This window comes from Indicator indicator, chromosome 9 (assembly GCF_027791375.1).
Source record: "Indicator indicator isolate 239-I01 chromosome 9, UM_Iind_1.1, whole genome shotgun sequence".
Classification (NCBI taxonomy): Eukaryota; Metazoa; Chordata; class Aves; order Piciformes; family Indicatoridae; genus Indicator; species Indicator indicator.
In genome coordinates this window covers 18,230,299-18,250,163 of record NC_072018.1, presented here as the reverse complement: position 1 = coordinate 18,250,163, position 19,865 = coordinate 18,230,299, and the positions used below count along the sequence as shown (strand labels likewise).

At 37.5% G+C, this 19,865-nt stretch overlaps 1 protein-coding gene across 1 annotated transcript in view; it reads left to right on the top strand.

The window, feature by feature from the left end:
- BMP5 (bone morphogenetic protein 5) overlaps positions 1-19,865 on the top strand; it is a 56,073-nt gene that overhangs the window by 15,329 nt on the left and 20,879 nt on the right. The window contains exons 2-3 of the mRNA XM_054383541.1: positions 9,239-9,431; positions 15,812-15,960. Coding sequence (XP_054239516.1) covers positions 9,239-9,431; positions 15,812-15,960 — 342 coding nt within the window. The remainder of the gene's footprint in view (positions 1-9,238; positions 9,432-15,811; positions 15,961-19,865) is intronic.

Here is a 19,865-nt window from a genome sequence, read left to right as displayed (position 1 = left end):
GGATAAAGAAAGAAAATTAATATGTGCTTGAAAAAAGTCCAGGCAATGTATGACCTTTATTTTTTTCTTTTTTAAATTATGGTTTTCCTTTTAATTCTTGGTCTAGATTCTTATTGCAGTTACTGAAGGCTTTATTCATTGAATTTATCTTGACTTGAATTACTAAGCAATTCATACAGTTCACTAATTCTATGCAATTTTGGGAGGGATGGTCTATCATTAGAAGTCTGGATTGAATATACAATGGATTATTTTTAATTTATTGAAACTGCAACTAACTTGCCAGTATTTCATCAAATAATTTTCAAACTGTCCCTAATTTAGTTAAGCAAAATAGCCAAAAGTTGCTCATTGATGTCAGTAGCTAAGATGAAAACCAAGAATTTAGTGAAATAACTCTCGATTTACAGCAGTATAACTTGCTTCAGAATCTGACCTATCAAGTTTTCTGCTTTTTATTTTAATAAGAAAGTATATTTTATGTGAAAGCAATTTACATCATTCTTTCAAAGCCACGTCTTTAAATCTATAATTACTTTAAATACAACCAGTCTAATAATAATAAATACTGAGAAACTAAAATATGCAGCCCTGCAGTAAAGCCATTCTTAAGAACAGAGCTGTTGCAATGAATAAAAAAAGTCTTTGTAGACTTGCCCTCCCTAATTAAGCAAAATTCTCACTGATTGCGGAAATAGTTTTGCCTCATTTGAAAGGGGATCAGAATTTGAAGTAAGTTTCTGACAATGAGTTTTGTGTTTAAGATATGATATGTTTGGAATGTAATTTTGGGGACACTTACTGCCAACCCCTGCCTACATTTTTGACTTGCAGGATCACAGATGCATAGAATCATTTAGACTGGAAAATACCTTTATGCTCATGAAGTCTGACTGTTAACCTAGCTCTGCTAAGTCCACCAATAAGTCATATCCCTACGTGCCACACCTACACAACTTTTAGATAACTCCAAGGATAGTGACTTCATCACTTCCCTGAGCACCTTGTTCCAATGCTTGATTAGTCTTTTGATAAAGAGATTTTTCCTAAAATCCAGCTTAAATCTCCTCTAGTGCAACTTGAGGCCATTTCCTCTTGTCCTATTGCTTGTTACTTTGCAGATGACACCAACTGCCTTGCTACAATCTCCACATCACCCACAAATTCTTCAGTGTTCATGAGCAGCAGGTCCAGCAGCACAGCTTCCCTAATCTGCTCACTCACCAGCTGCATCAGGAAGTTATCTTCCACACACTCCAGGAACCTCCTGGACTGTTTTCTTTCTGCTGTATTACATTTCCAGCAGACATCTGGTAAATTGAAGTCCTCCACGAAAACAAGGGCTATCAATTGTGTGACAAGAGGAAATTTTTCACTATATGAACAATAAACCATTGAAATAACCTCCCTAGGGAAGTGATGGATTCCCCAACACTGGGCAGTTTTAAGAATCTACTACAAATAGTGCTGGGCCATCCTGTCTAGACTGTGATTTTGCCAAGATTGAACCAGATGAACCTTGAGGTCCCTTCCAATCTGATTTTGCATGATTGTGTGATTCTCCCATCTGCTTATAGAATGTCATCTGCCTCTTCAGTCTGGTTAGGTGATCAAAACCAGACTCCTACCATATCTGCCTTGTTGATCTTCCCCCTGATTCTTACCCATAAACAGTCAATGCTGTCATCATTATCATTAAACTCCAGACAATCGAAACATTCCCTAACTCACAGAGCTACCCCATTGCCCCTCTTTCCTTGCCTATCCCTTCTGAAGACTTTATAATCATCCATTGTAGCACTCCAGTTGTGAGAGTTATCCCAGCATCTTTCTGTGACGGCAACCATCTCATAGTTTTCCTGCTGCATAGTAACTTACAGCTTCTCTTGTTGCCCGTGCTGCAAGCATTGGTGTAGATACCCTTCAGCTGAGATACTGACCCCTCTGCCTTTTGCAGGGGAAGAAGACCTAATTACTACATGACCATTCTCATAGTGGTTTCTGACACATCAATAGCCCTTGTGTCTTTGCTGGTACATAGATCTCCATCCCTTACCTCCACTGAGATGACAGACCAAAAGACCTCACTATCACACTGTCCCTCAAACATTTATATGCTGCCCTCAACCTTATCTATAGTGAGCCCAGTGTTACTTCTTTCCTTTTTCAAGCCTAGTTTAAAGCTCTCTTGATAAGCCCTACTAACTCCTGTGCAAAGATTCTTTTTCCCTTTAGAGCAAGTGTACCCCATCAGCTGTCAGAAAGCCTGGTGTCATGTAGGCTGATCAATGATAGAAAAAAAAAAAACCAACCAACCAACCAACCAAAATCCTGCTCGTGACAGCAGGCTTGGAGCCAGAATCTGCTGGGTTTTCCTATCTTTTCCCTCGTAATTCCCTACAATTGGAAGGATAGAGGAGAACACTGCTTGTGTTCCTGGTCCCTTAACCAGTCATCTCAAAGCCTTAAAGCCTCTTGGTTGCCCTTGTACTTCCACCTCTGCCTAGCTGGATAGTCAATAATGAACAGTAATCTGAGAGCAAGAAACTTTCTCTTCATGTCTTCAACTCAGGTCCCATGGAGACAGCAGACATCCCTAAGAAGAGAGTTAGGTCTGCATATTGAGCCTTCTGTTCTCTTGGAAGGTAGTCTCCCATGACAACAATCCACTTTTTTTTTTTTTTCTTTCTTTCTTTATAGAAGCAATTTTTGATGCAGGGCATAGGTTGACTTAAGCTTGGTGACACCTTCAACCTAGATGAAGCATCATCCTTGTTGTTTGGTTTCACTTGCAGGACCTCATACCTATTATGCAAAGGGACCTGGGAAGCTGGGGAAGTCACAGAGGAGATGTGTTGTGCTGGGTAGGAACTTGTTGCCAAATGTCCCTTGAGTTACTGTATTCAGCCAGGCACTGAGAGGATAGGGAATCCCCCATGTCATATACTCTGTCTGCCTGTTGGACATGTTCCAGGGAAGGTAGGGCACAATTACAGCATTCTGTTTATCTCTCACACTCCCTGATACTCCTCAACCTAGTCATCCCCTCCCAGAGCTCTGTCACCAAGTGGAGGAGTTCTTCTGCCTGCGTGCACCTCCCCAGGGATGCTCACTGCTGCTGTCTGATACTGGCATAAGAGTACAGCACACCCTGCAGCCTTACACCTTGGTGACAGCATGTTCCCACTGGAGCTCTGTCTGGCCAGCTGCATCAGTTGTGTGTGCAAAGCCTAGAGAGGTGATGGCTTTCTTCCAGATCCTTATAAGCCTGCTTTTGGGCTTTGAGTATGGCCTGATCCATTTTGATTGAAGATGAGTTCTCAAAAGATCTCAGTTCAGAAAGTAAATTCTGAATATCCTCAAGACACATGGCCTGAAGCTTGTGCAATGTGTTTTCTCACCTCAGCCTAGTGAGGGAGATGGGATGTGAAAGGATGGAATTTTAAGCCTAAAACACCCACTTTCCCTTACTACGGGCTATTGAATATGCATGGGATCACCAGTCCTCCTTCACTCTGCTGATAAAAATGATAAGAAGAAATGCATAAGGCTTGGTACTAAAAGGAGAGCAAGGAAGGGAGCATGTGACTCTGAAGCTTTGTATTTAAAACACTAACCTGAACTATCTTACTGTCTAAAGTCAAATGAATAAAAAAATCAGACACGGGAAAAAAAAAATCAACCTTATTTACTTCTGATTTTGACCCCCAAACCTTACATTTCTTTTATGCAGTGGTCCAGAATGTCCCAGTGCTACTCAGCATCCTGGCAGTTAGGGTATGGTCATTGAAAACAGCTGATAGGGATTGAAATGCCCTTTGACTGAGCAAAGGCTATCTCTTAGTCCTATTCTCTGGAGCTGCAGATGACTAAAGGATAAACTCTTCTTACTGGCTGGTGCAAGACAATTGACCCTTCCCAAACAGAAGTGTCTCTCCACTCTTTGTATCTGGCAGCTAACTCTGGTGTCTGAAACAATCTTTAGAGGACAGGTGACTATTTTTATCCATTTAAATGTCTAACTCAAAATAGATTTTCTGAGTCCAGATGAGGATTATTACCATTCTGTGAACCAGATTAAACCTTCTAAAGAAGTAGTGCTTAGACAAATAGCTACATTGTCTTGGCCTTTTTTAGTAATCCCTTCAGGAAAAGTGTTTTTCATCACACTTGGACTTTAAAAATCCTCTTGAATTAGAACCTTTGTTAGAAGACTGTAGTCCTCAATCAAAGGACAATGGCAGCCGAAAGGCTGATACTTACTTCAACTAACTGAATTAGATGTTGTTTTTTTAGGACTTCCAGAATAAGATGATGAAAGATATACTTGCTGAGATAAACTTAATCTAAGTTTCTAAAGTTGATGTTAGTTTTATACAGTGTAAAAGCCTAAGCAAAGTTATGATGATTTAAAGTGTATATTTTAAAATCTGTCATCTGGTCTCCTCAATTGAGAATGATGCTTTGATGAACGTGCTTCTTAACGTCTCTGTGCTTCATTAAACTATTTACACCTAGCATAGCTGTTTCTTTACAAAAATCCTTAATTCTGCTCTGGGATCACATTTTTTCTCCTATCCACATGCCCTGCAAAATATTTGTGGCCTTATTTTGTAAAAAGTGAGTCACTTTAAATTGCTGAATCATGTAATAGAGAACACAAGTTTCCGGAATGTGGATGTTGGAGAGAAGAGTAAGAATGAGGTAAACAGCTATTTGATGTCTGTCTTTTTGCAGTAGCACAATAGCTAATTCCTAGGGCCTCTGACCTTTTAGTGTCCTGTAACAGAGTACTTGCATTAATCTGCTGCTTATCTGTCACCTACCACATTTGATATTTCCAGCCTCTGCTTTCAATTAGCAGTCATTAGAGGCAGCACTGAGTAATTTCAGGAGAAAACTCCTGGAACCTTTGACCTGGTTTTGTCAGATAACCACAAGTGTTCACTGCAGATAAACTATCATTTCATTATATTCAAGATGTAAACTAGTGTCGTTTGTAGTGTATCAGCTTACTGGAACCTTTATCACCTTGAAGTGATTAAAACTGACTGGTTTACTTAGTGCTTATACAAAGAATTCAGAGTTAAACAGTGAAATTCAGTGAGATTAGTGTAAATGGCCCCTTATAGTTACGTGGGGTCTGTAAGAACCTCCGTTTTGCCTTGGCATATATATTTAGTAGTTAAACAGTGACATGAAGCTGATTAATGAGGCTACACTATTTGTGAATCCCACTGGGATCCTGGGATCTTACATTGTACAATCAGCTTATTACAACATATCTTTGGTTTGTTCCCTGGTTTGCCAAAGAACCTTTCACTTTCCCTACATGTCACAACATACCGACCTCTTCAGGGAAAGCAAAGCACATGTCAGTGGGGAGCTAACCACTAATGAAAGAGCATATCTAATGCACTATGACCTAAACTCATTGCTAGCACTTTTTACATTTTTTTTAAGCTCAGGCAACAGTTAATTAGACATTTATAGCCGAAATGGTAAAATGCTGATTACTTATTATATTGTCCAACCATATATGTATTTTGTAGTTGGGTTTTTTTTGTGTGTGTTTTTGTTGTTGTTGTTGTTGTTTTTTTTCCAGAAGTTGGAACTTCATTAACTTTTGTTAATGAAAACTAGTGCACAATATTTCATCTTGGTGTAAAAGATGGTCTCTTTTCCAAGATATCTTTTTGGTGTAAGTTTGTCTTTATTCTTCTTAGAGTTGGGCTTAGTGTTAATACAGTATGAATATTTCATCAGCTTGCCACATGGGTGGAAAATTTCATTCTTTCCCATTTTACACACAGGTGTTTGTGATATTCCCCTGAGCGGGGATTCGTCTGAGGTAACCATAGTGCCAAATATGTTATTTTCAGGTGGTATAAAAATAACATTTAAATTTTTTTATGCCAAGAATCCTGATCAGTGAGAGCAAATGAAAACTTCTGTTGTAATCAGCATTAACCCTAATATTTAAGTTATTTTTACTTAGAAAAATTATATTCCTTCAATGGTTAAAAAAGAACTTCCTGATTTTCTGACCAACCCATTTTTAGATGCTGTGATCGCTCCCACAGAGAAGCATTTTGGCAGATGAACTGAGCAGAGCTGGAATGACATGAGAATGCTGTGGAATAATTGGATACTTAAAAGTCTCAACCTGTATTTTTCAGGCTGCTGGCGCTGAAAAGCTTTCACATGTGAAATAAAAATATTTGATACATGGTACTCCCTTGCACTTCATGCCATTTCAGCAGGACAAAAGACCAGATAGATATCCTCCTGAGCATTCATTGTCTTCCCTGACAAAGTATTTATTAGATCCAGAAGGGATCAAGAGTTGTGTATTATTTTCGGTAATAAAATACTCAATATAATTAAATAACATTTCACTTTTATAACTTGGCTGTCATTCTAGCCATTAGTCACTACTGCAACATCACCATCACTGCTTTTTTTGCAGTCTACCATATAGTGCCAGATCTAAGCTTGTCTACATTTGTAAACATTTTTTTATGTTTTGTTCACTGGCTGGCAGTTAGAGATTCTGGCTTCATTGCAGACAATGAGACTTTCCTCCACTCAGAGTTTTTCACAGTGTTCAGTGCCTGTTTCCTACAATCCTTCATTTCTGCAGGCTGTTGCTGCTCCAAAGTCCTGCCTGTCTGTAAATGCTGTCTCAACCTGAGGAAATGTTGAACTTGTGCTCCTTTCAGATGGCAGTGCTGTCTCTTCCTTGAGTATACATAGAAACACAGATAAGTACTATCTGTGTGAGCTGTAATAATTAGTTTTGGGCCCATCAGGAAGAAGCTATTGGTATTCTTTCAGCAGCTGTGAGCGGTCCTCACCGATCCTATCACAGGGTATTGTAGAGTTCTCTGTCCAAACTATAGCCTATAAGGAGAGAACTGCTGTTTCCAAACTAATGTTCCTAATTTGAAGGTAAGCATAAGAAACTAGGCAAAAGGAAACCTCAAATCCAAACAAAAAAGAAACAGACCAGGCGCATTTAGATCTTTTGTTCGGTGTCTTCATTCTCCAATGCTTGCTCATAGTGAGTAGTGCTTAGTTACCCATGCATGTTAGTAAATACTTGTCGAATAAATACTAAGCAGAGATATCAGAAAGGGTTGCCTCATTAAGGCTGCCTTTAATATATTCTCATTTGAAAGTTATTTACATATGTGCTCCATGTCAGGTTTGAAATGCTGTTATAACCTTAGAAACTTGCAGCAGACTCTACAGTAAAAAAAAAAAACAAACAAACCTCTCTGGTTGAGTGCATTTGCATATGCTAATCTCTGCCAAGTTCTCTCCAAAATGAATGGCTTTACATGCACATTAAAAATAAAAACCAAAACCCCAAATAATCTCCAAACCTCAAGTGAGATTTCTGTATACATCTTACAGTTTAGAAATGGGCAGTGGAGCTGCTAAATAGACTGTATCCTGTTTCTCTTCAGTAGCAGCCCATTCGTCTTCAGGTACTGAGCAGCTAGTTCACATGTTTCTGCCTCTTTTCTGCTTTACTTTTTCTACATGGTGTATGATGGCAAACCCATGTAAGCTAAATATGCACTTGAGCCAAGTAAACCTCACAGTTAGCAGACAATTTTCCTTTTGTCAGCCAGGAAAAAGCTCATTTTTGCTGAAGATAAAGTGTTCACCATATCCTATGTTTTATTTTTGGTGATTCTTAAGGCAACATAGATTTGTACATTTTAAAAGAATATATACTAATGAAAACAAGAGTAGTTTACACTTTTGAAAGGGTGAAAAGGAAATACACAGTGAGGGACTAGCTTCATGGCCATAGGTGACTTTACTAGTAACTTCTACTCTGAAAAGAATGTCAGTACTTTCCTTCAATGGTTCTGACTTTGCTATGTCTGTAACTGTACCCTTATATGGCAAGCCAAAAATATTATTTTTTTCTTTCCATTCATTTCTATTTTGTAAGACCACATATATGTTATAATATACATTTAGAGGTTTATATATTACTATACATATTTATGCACACAAACACATACACATTGTGTATGTAGACAAAATGACTTGGGTGTACACATATACAAGAGCACATAGGTATAAATACACATATGTAGTATGAATGTACACATTTTATGCAACTTTTAGTAACCTAAAGGTGTGCTTTTTTAGAATGGACATTGTTCTTCCCTCAGACCAAGGACAGTTAATATTAAAACACAGTAAAAGAGAGGGGTTATAGGAGGGACCACTTAGTGTAGTTTGGTGCAGGTGTAAATGTTTATCTTGTTGTTCAAAACAAATCCCAGCTCTGAATATTTTAGGCTTTGTGTACCATCAGTAAACCAGAGCAACCACCTTACAAGGCAGGTAGAACTTCTCCAGAAGTGAGAAGTTCTCTTTTCTCAAAGAGCACAGCTTTTTCACAGGCCAGTGATATGTTGCACTCCATGGCAGTGGAAAATCATGGATAATTTTCCTTTCCACATAAAAAAAAATGAAGTATTAATCCCATAGGATGGTCACTTGCCAGTATGGTGGCCTGCGTCAGAAGCAGTGGGAGCTGCACCTGCCTACCCACAGCAAATCTGAGGGGTCTTCTCAAGACAGGAGTGCACTCCCTTTGTTGCCAGGGTGTCAGAATTCCTCAGCCCTGATTCACAGCTCCTTCTTCTGACTATTCGCTGGATGATGCCTATGTCATTAGAGTATAATGTGTTAATTTATATGATGTAGATGTTTTTTATATAGTTGTCGCAGTGCACTTTAATACCACTTGAGAATTTATGATGTTAAGTAGAAACGAGCATCATCCCTCTCACCTACCTGGTTATTAGTGGCAATTATAGTTTTCCAAAGTCACCTACAACTCTGACATTACTACTGCTGTGTTTATGACTACTCTGAAGTCTTCAATCCTTTCACAGCTTTCAGTTTGTCCATATTTCCAGATACTTTACAACAAGCCTCCTTTCAGCTTTTTTTGACATTCTTTCCTCTTCAGCCTCTGGAATTTGTGTAAAAGCCACTGAGTTGTTTTTTTCTTTTGAACTGAAGACACTGGGCTGGTGGAATTTCTTTTAACTGGAAGTATGTCTGGGTTTGTGGTTTTCTCACTTGCACAGTTTTATATTGTCCTGTTTGTTTACTCCCAAGCACACAGGGAACACTCCATTAATCATGGGAAATGGACATTTGTTTCACCTCCTTAATTTACATTCAGCTCTTTTTCTCACAGTTGAAAGGGACAAGGACTTCTCCCACCAGCGAAGGCACTACAAAGAGTTTCGCTTTGACCTTACTCAGATCCCGCATGGAGAGGCAGTGACCGCAGCTGAATTCCGGATATACAAAGATCGAAGCAACAGCCGCTTTGAGAATGAAACCATTCAGATTAGCATATATCAGATCATCAAGGAGTATCCAAACAGGTACCCTGTTGGCACCAATGCTGAATAACATCTCGTGTTTCTGTCTTAAGTAAGGACACAATAACTGATCATAAGCATGCCCTTGGCAATGCATCATTGCTATCGCTGGCTTGTGCAGTATTAATTCCTAGGGACTGAGCAATAATAAAACTTATCTTCAATGTAATTTATTCCAGGTTTATGGAGAGTTACATTCCCAATCTCATCAAATAATCTCCCATGCACAAAGAGGGTGAGGGTTCATGTTCTCAGTGAGCAAATGGTGGACTTGTGCACACAGTCTCATCATCTTGAGTTTGGGAAATGCACCATTTGCTGACACTGAAGTACTGGAAGCCAAGATTCGCTTTGCTCCTTAAAGGCAGATAGATTGTTCAATTTTGTTTACTTTTGAAGGAGCATGGCTTGTTTGCATGTTTTAATACTCTGCAGATTGCAATTAAAAGATAAAGTCATAGACTAACTCTAAGAAGACATATGCACACTTAACATTGGATGCTCGTTATAACTGAAAATTGAAACAAATCATAGAATTATATTTGGGCTGGAAAGATAATTGAGCCCAACTGTAAGCCTAACACTGCCATGTCCACCCCTAAATCTCTGAATAGTTTGCAGAGTTCTGTGTGTGACATATTTCCAAGACCTGAGAAAACAACCATGTTTCACCAGGCAAAATGGTTAAATTACTGAAAATTCCCACTGAAAACTAGTGGCAATTCCAAGATGCTTCTCTAATCCCAACATTGGGGTTTTAAATTAAATTAGTTTATATCTTTTCTCAGAAAAGGGGGGAAGAAGTTTTGTTTCAAGATAAAAACTCTATCTCATCTTGGAACAGATAAAATATTTCTATTCTGGGGTGTTTGTCAAAAGCAAAGAAAATGGCAGCATAAATTTTTAGAGTATTCTGGAAGGGAAAAAATAGAAAAAACCTCATCACCTTTTACTCAAAGAGTGGGTCAGAGTTCAAATCTCTTTTCTGCCCACAGAAGCTTGAGCTTTCACCATCCAGGTAAGATCTCTGAATATCAAGTTATAAATGTCCAAGACTATAAACAGGGAGTCATTTTATATCAACGGAGCAGAATCAACAGGGTGCAAAGCATTCATCCTTCCAGAATACCTCCTGCTTTCTTAGTAAATTTGGGAATGAATAAAATACTGTTGGGCTTTTTGTTTACCTCTGTCTTCAGCTTGCAAAAATTCTTTTGACATAGGTTCTAAAAAAAACTTCTTGGAGGAAGGAATAAAACTTGAAGGAATAAAACATATTGTTTTAAAGATCACAGGTCAAGCCTAGGTTGATAAAAGCTCCTCACCTGAAAACTCAACAAGTTTTTTTTTTCAAAGAACTAGTTGGAAAAGTTAGATTTTCTAATCTATTTGATGTTTTTGTTTGTTTGGGGAGTTTATGTGTTTGTTTATTGTCGGCTTTTAAAAAAAAATCTTTTCCCAGTATGTGGTTTCTATTCTATTTTAGAGAAAGCAATATGCTTACTCCACTGAGACAAGGTCATAATTTAATATGATCAGACTTATTAAAATACAAACTTTCTCTGTGAAACCATTAAAGAATGCTTTCAATTTCTTTCAGTACATAAACATAAATTTACAGATGCTTGTATTTCCATTTAAAGCCATAGAAGTCGCATGTCCTTTCGTGGAAGTGTGGTGCTGGAAAAGGGGACATGCAATTGTGTACTGTCCATTTGATTTCATCAGTATAGGGACAGAAGCTTTAGACTATTTCCTTCCTACAGTCTGTTGTTGATTTTGCCAATCCTTACCAATATGTGGACTACATAAAGGCAAATGCCTCAGTGGGACAGGATATGAGAAAGCCACAAGCTCTCAATTTCTTCATTCTTTAAATTAGAAAGAAGGAATATATCTGTCTATCTATATATTTTTTCTTTTTAAATTTTATTTATTTATTTCTAATCTAGGCCCCATAGATTTTGCTTTGGTGTCCATACTTAGGCATCACTGAGGTTATTCTTGACTTTGTAAACTCAAACTCATCCTACATATGTACATGAAATTTTAGGTGCTAAATTTTCAGAAGCTGCAACTGCTGAATGTGAGGGTGAGAGAACTGTGAGGATGCTCCTTCCCTGGAAGTGTTCAAAGTTGGATTAGATGATACTTTGAGCAACTTGGTCTAGTGGAAGTTGTGGCTGCCTGTGGCAGGAGGATTGGACTTGGTAATCTTCAAAGATCCCTTCCAACACAAACCATTAAATGATTCTGGGATTCTATAATGTCCCACACTCCTTACTAGTGCCATACCACAGCAAGACTGCTGTGTTTGGCCCTGTTTCTCCACCCTTTGCTCTGAACAGGAAACACGAATGTCAGACAGGGTTCTGCAACCATAAATGCAGTCCTGCTATGCTTTTAGGCAAGGACCTGTCAGGGTTTAGTGTTTCTGAGTTGCAGACTAAGTAGTCTCAGACAGTTTTTTGTCTCTGTGGCAGAGGCAACTGAAATGTGTGTGTATTGAATTCAAATGGAGTTTGCTTTGATTACAGTCTTTGGGACTGAGGTTTTCTATTTGTTCTAAGGAAGCGTGTAAAACACAGTCCATGGCAGGGCACACTTCCCTGCACAGCCCTGGCACTCCTGGTACTCCTACCCAGAGCTTTTCTCACGACAAAAGTAATATAGTCCAACAGGCCAAATCCTTGCTCATGATCTGGTGGCAGCTAGCCACTAATTTAACTAAACCCCAAGGATTTTTCCCACATTAGGGAATCCCCAAGTGGCATTAAAACACTAAAGCAGCTTTCTGGAATGAGGCGAGAGGTGAAACTGTTATTGGGGTGGCCTATTACATAGTAACTGTGATTTGATCTGGTCAAAAATTTTGCTGTTTTTCAAGGAAGATATAGATGGTTTATTCCACCTTTACTTCCTTAAGTGGCCCAGGACACGTGAAGCTTCTTAGATGGTCTGCCCCCAGCCTTTTTGCTGAAATCCTTGACTGTGGTAACACTTCTGCTGTAGACAACTGGCCATTTGGGACCAGGCTGAGGTCACTAAACTTAAACAGCCTCCTCAAAGGTAAAGCTAATCAGCTGTACTCTGCCTGACTGTGTTGTTCACTGCTGCATTACAGGCTATTTACAACACAATTCTATACTGTTTCATACTATGGGATTCTTTATGTACTGTGGGTTATTTTTAAAATGGAATAATTTTTAAAATTAGAGCCAAAATTCACAACTGTTCTTCATTTTAAATATGATCTTTTTTGGGGGTTGTTTGGTTGGAGGTTTTTTTGTTTGGTTGGTTGGGATTTTTTTCTTTTTTTTTTTCTTTTTCTTTTTTCCCCACAGCATAAAGGAGAATTTTTAAACTAAAAATGTCACAAAATGTGATTAGAAGCGTGGGTGGAAGACACCAGCTAACATGGTGCTCTTACTGCCTTCTCAGGGATCAGATTTTCAACCTATCTTTTATAAATATTTTAAAAAGTTGGGTTTTTCCCTGACAAATGTGTTGAATTTCTGTAGTAAATTGCTGTTATGTGGGCTAAATCATTAGCTTTGGTGTGCAGATATTTTCTGTATTCTATTATGCTTTGTCAAGAATCAGTTCCACTTTTCTCTAGACACAACTGAATTTTGGTTCAGTTGCTGAGTTGATGAGTAAGAACCATCTCTCTCTTTGAGTCTATTATCTTAACCAGATCACTATGCTTACACAAAGGTGGGTAGGAACACTGAGGTATTAGTGGCAAAGACACTTTGGTGTTAGTTTCTGATGTAGTACAAAGTAAAAACATTACATACTGGAGAGATCCATGGGGGAAATTCTGATTTATAGGGATTTCTGGACAATACCATTAGCAGTGTCCTATTCTGATTTAGCATATGAGACATTGTGCAGCCTGACTTCCATGAACATTTTGTATCTCAGCAAAGTGTGGAGCTGAAAGAATCAGCATTGGAAAACAATTATTATAATCTATGAGGAGACAAGACAAATATGAAATTATAACACTGCAAAAAATTGTAATATTTTATATTAAAACAAATTTTAGATTTTTTAATTAAACCTATTGAATAATAAAATAAGTATTTCTAAATAAATATCTTAAAGACTACCGCATTCAAAATGAAGCCTTTCGGTTTTAAAGTTCTGATAAAACTGCCTATTAGAGAAAAAAGTTGGCATTCAGAACTCCAGAGAGTACTATTTATGAGCTTGTGGTACATAGTTAATTTGTTCAGTGCTAGCATAGTAGGTCAGGCTCTTTTGAATTGTAAGACTGTTTTCATGTTAACTCCAGAGGGAGAATGTATGTTTTCTCCTTGTGTGGTCACTGGCACAGTCCTACTAGAATGGGAGTGATAAGAGCTCAGCAAAAGATTATCCCTTAAGAGAAGAAAGGTGACTTGAAAAAAAAGCCCTTTCAATTTTTTTCTTTTCTTTTCTTTTCTTTTCTTTTCCTTTTCTTTTCTTTTCTTTTCTTTTCTTTTCTTTTCTTTTCTTTTCTTTTCTTTTCTTTTCTTTTCTTTTCTTTTCTTTTCTTTTCTTTTCTTTTCTTTTCTTTTCTTTTCTTTTCTTTTCTTTTCTTTTCTTTTCTTTTCTTTTCTTTTCTTTTCTTTTCTTTTCTTTTCTTTTCCTTTTCTTTTCTTTTCTTTTCTCTTTTTTTTCTTTTCTTTTCTTTTCTTTCTGTTCTTTTCTTTCTTTTTTTCTCTTTCTCTTTTCCTTTCCTTTTCTTTCTTTCCTTTTCCTTTCTCTTTCTTTCCCTTTTCTTTTCTTTTCTTTTCTTTTCTTTTCTTTTCTTTTCTTTTCTTTTCTTTTCTTTTCTTTTCTTTTCTTTTCTTTTCTTTTCTCTTTTTTTTTAAATTTAATTTCTTTTTTTCTGTTCTTTTCATTACTTTTATTTCCCTTTCCCTTTCCCTTTCCCTTTCCCTTTCCCTTTCCCTTTCCCTTTCCCTTTCCCTTTCTCTATCCCTTTCCCTTCCCCTTTCTCTTTCCCTTTCCCTTCCCCTTCCCCTTCCTTCTTATTTTCCTTTTCTTTTCCTGCCTCCTTTTTATCTCCCAGGCTCTTTCATTTGATTCTGCGGCTATTTCTCATGTGTAAGGAAGTAAACATATGCTTGTCATAGCTCATTTAGTCTTATTTCCCTGAGTGTTGAACAATCACAGAGCTACACAAGATGTCTTTTTTAGTATCAGATCTTCTGGGTGCATTTACAGTGTTTAGTCTAGATGAAACGGTAATGTCCTATGATGTCGTTGTAATTAAGCAACATAAGAAAATAGTGACAGGACCATCATAAATCCACTTTATATACACAAAGCTGCTTGTTTCGGTTTTACCCCTTTAAGCATATATTCATGCAGTGCAAGCCAAGTCTATCTTTAGTTGATTCAGACAGTTAAAACTTAGGGGAAAAAATTGCCTGTTTTGATTACAATTCTTTGGTTATATTGTTTTGATTACTCTCTAGGTCAGAAAAGAAATAGGTTTCTATAACTGTAGATTTAAGTTTAAAAGGCTAAACAGTGAAACCAGTTTTCAATAATCCATGCTGCTTTGTAGAAGCATGTAAAACAAAGCTGATGAGAGTTAAATATCTTTGGTTTAGTGAGGTCATTATATTAAATTATTTGTAATACAGATGTGATTCAGGAATCAATTGTGTCAGGACATATCTGAAAACAGAACAAATAAACAATCCATGCTAAACATTTAGTAACACTATTATACTAACTCTCTTGAGCAGACCTTTGAATTACTGGAAGATTTCGTGGGAAGATATTTGAGAATATATCAGGGAACTGAGGGTTAAAATGCAATAACTTCATTAACGAATAAATAGATAATTTCTACATTGATATAGAGAATTATTTTCTAAATATCTGTACTAATATAAACTGTCTGAACTGCCATCTACTCATGTTTTGTCATATGATATAGCTGCTGCCATATGTTATTAATAACAGATTTTTTTATGCAACAGTATGCCTTTGAGTTTGAGTTAAAATTGGAACATGGTTTTGACATTTTTTGTCTTTTACACTGAATGGTTTATAAAAATTTATCTTCCTGAGACACTCTAGTGCTGAAAGATGAATCCTTTATACAAAGCCTTAGTTATATATTTTATGTATTTATGTGAGGAAGCTGATTTTTTTCTGTGTCCTTAGAGCTGTAGTTTTTATGTGCTGAGACTCATTTCAGAAATGCCTCTCGGGGAGATACCTGAATTATAGTTAACAATTGCATGTTAGCTACAGCACATAATGTACTGTGTACATGATAAGGATATGTCAAAGGAAGGAAGTTATTGTCAGCAAGGAAATTAAGGTTAAAAAAAAAAAAAAAAGAATGCCTTAACTCTGTGTCTTCTTTAACTTAGGGATGCAGACTTGTTCCTGCTAGACACAAGAAAGGCTCAAGCTTCTGATGTAGGCTGGTTTGTGTTTGACATTACTGTGACCAGCAATCACTGGGTGATTAATCCACAGAACAATCTGGGCTTGCAACTCTGCGCTGAAACTGGGGACGGTAAGATCATAACTGTAGATCGTAATGCTGTATATGCTCTTGTCACCTCTTCCTAGGAATCTGTTCTGAAAAGGTGGGGTTTTTTTTAACTTGATTGGGTGACGACTCACTCAGAGTTTACAAGCAAAGAACACAAGACTTATGGTGCTGTCGCTACAGCCTGCAAACTTTGTATTATTCTTAAATACATAGAATATGGTAATTATAAATGTAACTGAGTCAAGTTATAATCAAATGAAGTTTTGGACAAAAGCTCCTACATAGAAAATAAAGTTCCATTTTAATGTTCTTCCACTGGTGATTACACCCAGGAAATCTAAGAGGATTTGTGGATTGCTTTAGAAAGTTTCACGGAGAAGGGTACAAAAAAACTTCAGGACAGTTTCGGAGCTGTGTCATAGTCACTGGTACAGACGCTGGAGAAAGGTTAACAACAGGATAATATTTTCCAGAATTAAAAAGAAAAGAAAAAAAAAACAGTTTCTTTTGTTTTGTTTTAAATTCTGAAATATGTTAACAATTTGAAATCTCAAAAATTTTAGTTAAAATGAGAAAGAACACTATCAAACTTACAATCAGGAGCTGTGGGGGTTTTACTGCAAACTTATTTGTTTACTACATTATTCACAGTTATGCTCTTCATTAAAAAGTGAAAATGCATCTCAAAGCAAAATAATAGTTTTAGAAGAAATGTTATTTACTTAGACTTTAGAAACTAATAAAAAGAGACTTATATATATATGGTGGTTCACTCAATCCATGCTACTTTACAAGCAAACTTTCAGATTTAGCTCTTTATAGTCAAGAAGCTTTTCATGTCAGAGGTCAAGAGATCTATGATGCCAGTTAATCTACTTAGCTGACATAATGGTAATGAGTAGCAGAAGAAACCCTGGTGTATGGATTATTTTTTTTTTCTTCTTCCTTTGTTCTGGCCACATTTTCTCATTGTTTTTTTGATCTGAATTCTCCCTCAGGCTCAGCTGGGCTGTGAACAAAACCTCTCACTCCTTTTCAGCAAGTCCTCTGGCTGCTGTAGAGAAAACTGTCCTCCTTTAGGCATGATGCTTACAAAGGAAATGGCAGGCTTGAATGAGAGCAGACACCATTTCTCCTAATATTGCCTACATGGTCAGAGGAAAAGGGAGGCAGCAATGTGAAGCAGACAATGCTGCTGCATTCAACCAGCCTTCAAAGGCATCACACCTGAGTTTGGACGGATGGAGAGTGGGTCTGTGAGAGAGACCCACTCTCAGGAGAGCTTGGTTTTGTGAGACCATTTTTAAGCCCTTAAATATCTGAAGAGGTGACAACTCCATCAGGCATCCGAATTAGGTGGACTGGCTTCTGGCCAGCTCTCCTGCTCCAGAATAAACTCCATCCTTGACTTTTTTTTCCGGGAGATTCAAATACAGAAATTTTGGAAAATTATATATTCATGAAAGGCATTCATTAAGAAACCTGGAACCAGTGGTTTGTTTGTTCTAACCTTAAAATTATATCCATTCAGTAAACAACGAGGAAGTTTGTATGGGTAAAAGGAAGCTTTTAGGTCAATACACTCAAGAAATCGTAGAATAATAGTTTATTTAAACATTTTCCAGTCCTAGTCCCAAGATCAGAAAGGTGACAGATATCTTTCCACTCTAAATTCCAAAGCCGCAAGCAGACTTACCTCTGCACCTCACTTATTTGAATTTCTCAACACAGCTGCTTGAGTGAAGAGGGAAATCCCATCTTCCCTCACTTTCTTTTCCCTTTTCAGTTTATTCATGCGAGAAGAATGCCCTTCTAGGGACTAAAGTTTTCAAAACTGCAGGGAAGACCTGTGCCATACCACTTCATCTTAGCATAAGGAAAATCGTCTTTTCGTGCTCTTACAGTTTTGCTCTTAAGGCTTTGATTATTTTTATTGGGTTGCTGTTACTTCTGGAAGCTATTAGAAACACCAGCAGTTGAATGACACGTTTGTGTACAGATGGAACATGAATTTTTATACATGACTCAGTATGCAGTGGACTCAGTTTGTAACCCAGAGCACCCCACCCACCTTCCCTCCAACCAATTTTCTGTGAAAGGTCAGAGACTGGTTCAAATCAGCTGAAAAAGCTTCTCTTGGCTCAAGTGAATTTTAGGTTGTGCAAGTCTGAAGCACACTTCTTCATGCCTTCGGTTGTCCATCATATTTATGTGGGGTAGAAGAGAACTGCCCCGATAACTGGAGACATGGTAAGACCTGATTTGTCAACCTTTCTATTTCAACAGACCATTAAGCTAAATGGGATTCCACTAGGTCAGAGGATCTCTTTGAGGTCTTCAGATGCTGCTCAGAGGCCTTGGATAATCAAGTCATTAAATACAGATTAATCTTTATATTTATTCATACAGCACCTTTAAAATCGGGTGCTAATTATGACTGAGACACTGTGGTGCTACTACATTGTTATATCCATGAAGAGTACACTTTCTTATTTCAGTAACTTTTTCAGCAGCTACTTGTGTAGATATATTTCTTTGGTGATCCCTGAAGATGTTGCATAAATAATAATAATGTCTACATGAGGAATGATTGAAAATAAAAGAAAAAGTAACTATTTAATATAACAGTGTGATAAAAATAACTATGGAAGAATGTCTGGTTGTTGTAATTCATATTTTTCCCCCTTCAAAAATGCTGAAAAAGTACAAAAAGCCACATGACATTGGAATGTCTTTTCTTTAAGACAGTATTTGGTATCATACGTCTCATTTTTGCATGAAATGTAGACTTTCTCTCTTAATGGGACGTTTTATTTTGAACAGTAAGAATAAAAGGTTTGCATGACACATATGGAAGCTGTCAACATGTAATGCACTGTTTCCCTGAGGCTCTGGTAAATTAAGGATCAGGTTTTTTGATTCTCTTTTTTAATGTCTCCTCAACATTCTGCAGCATCCCCTTTTGGCCAGTTCCATTCTTTTGACACCAAAACTCTCCATGGTGTTTAAAATGAGAGGCGATTGTTTTCACACTGGTGGAAGTGTGTGTGTGTTAGATGAATTGCAGCATAAAATCAATGCAGATGCAGAAACAATTCAAAAAACTCCATGCAACACTTTTGCTGTATATATACCACATCTCCTATGACTTGAAGACTTGAAAAGTGTTCCAGTGAATCAGCACATTTATATTAACATTTAACATCTTTATAATTGGAAGTTAGCAACAGTTTGAACATTGTTTTTCCTGAAGGAGTGTGAATAGCGGCAAGAATATTCCTTCTGCTGTTTATAGCACTGCTGAAGGGAGCCTAGTGTTGTCTACAGAAAATGGGAAAGGGAAATAATGTGCAGTCATGACTGTTGATGATTCATGGAATAAAACAGGTTCCAAATACAGAGCACCCAATACAACATCCTTCTAGTCCCCACAGCCATGTTCTGTGTCTTTTCTTAGATTACTACAGCTCTCAGTGTTTTTCGTCTGCACAACAGAGGGGAAGAAAACACTCTAACTTGGAAAAGTCCAAGCTAACTAAGGTGATTTCTGTTACCAAATAACTCTATGGAGTATTTCTTTAGGTTTTCCTGCTGAGGTGGGCAGGCAGCAGGAGCCCTCACCTCCTTGATTATGATTTTCACTTCAGGTTGCTGGTTTGTTTTCTTTTGTTGTTTTTTTTTTTTTTCCCCTCAGAGAAAGGGGAAACTTAAAAGAAATATGCTCCTTGATCCAAGTGAAGCCTGGACTAGCCAATTCTCATTCCACCACCGATTTGGGTATACTGGAAAGGGGTTTGTCTCCTAATCCTATATTCTGCAGGAAGTTTTGGTGAGATTCTTCTCTCTTAGCCTCTCCTCCTTTCAGTCTGGGCCTTCCAAGATTCCTTGCTCCAACAAAGTCTTCAGAGAGGCAGCATGGACACATT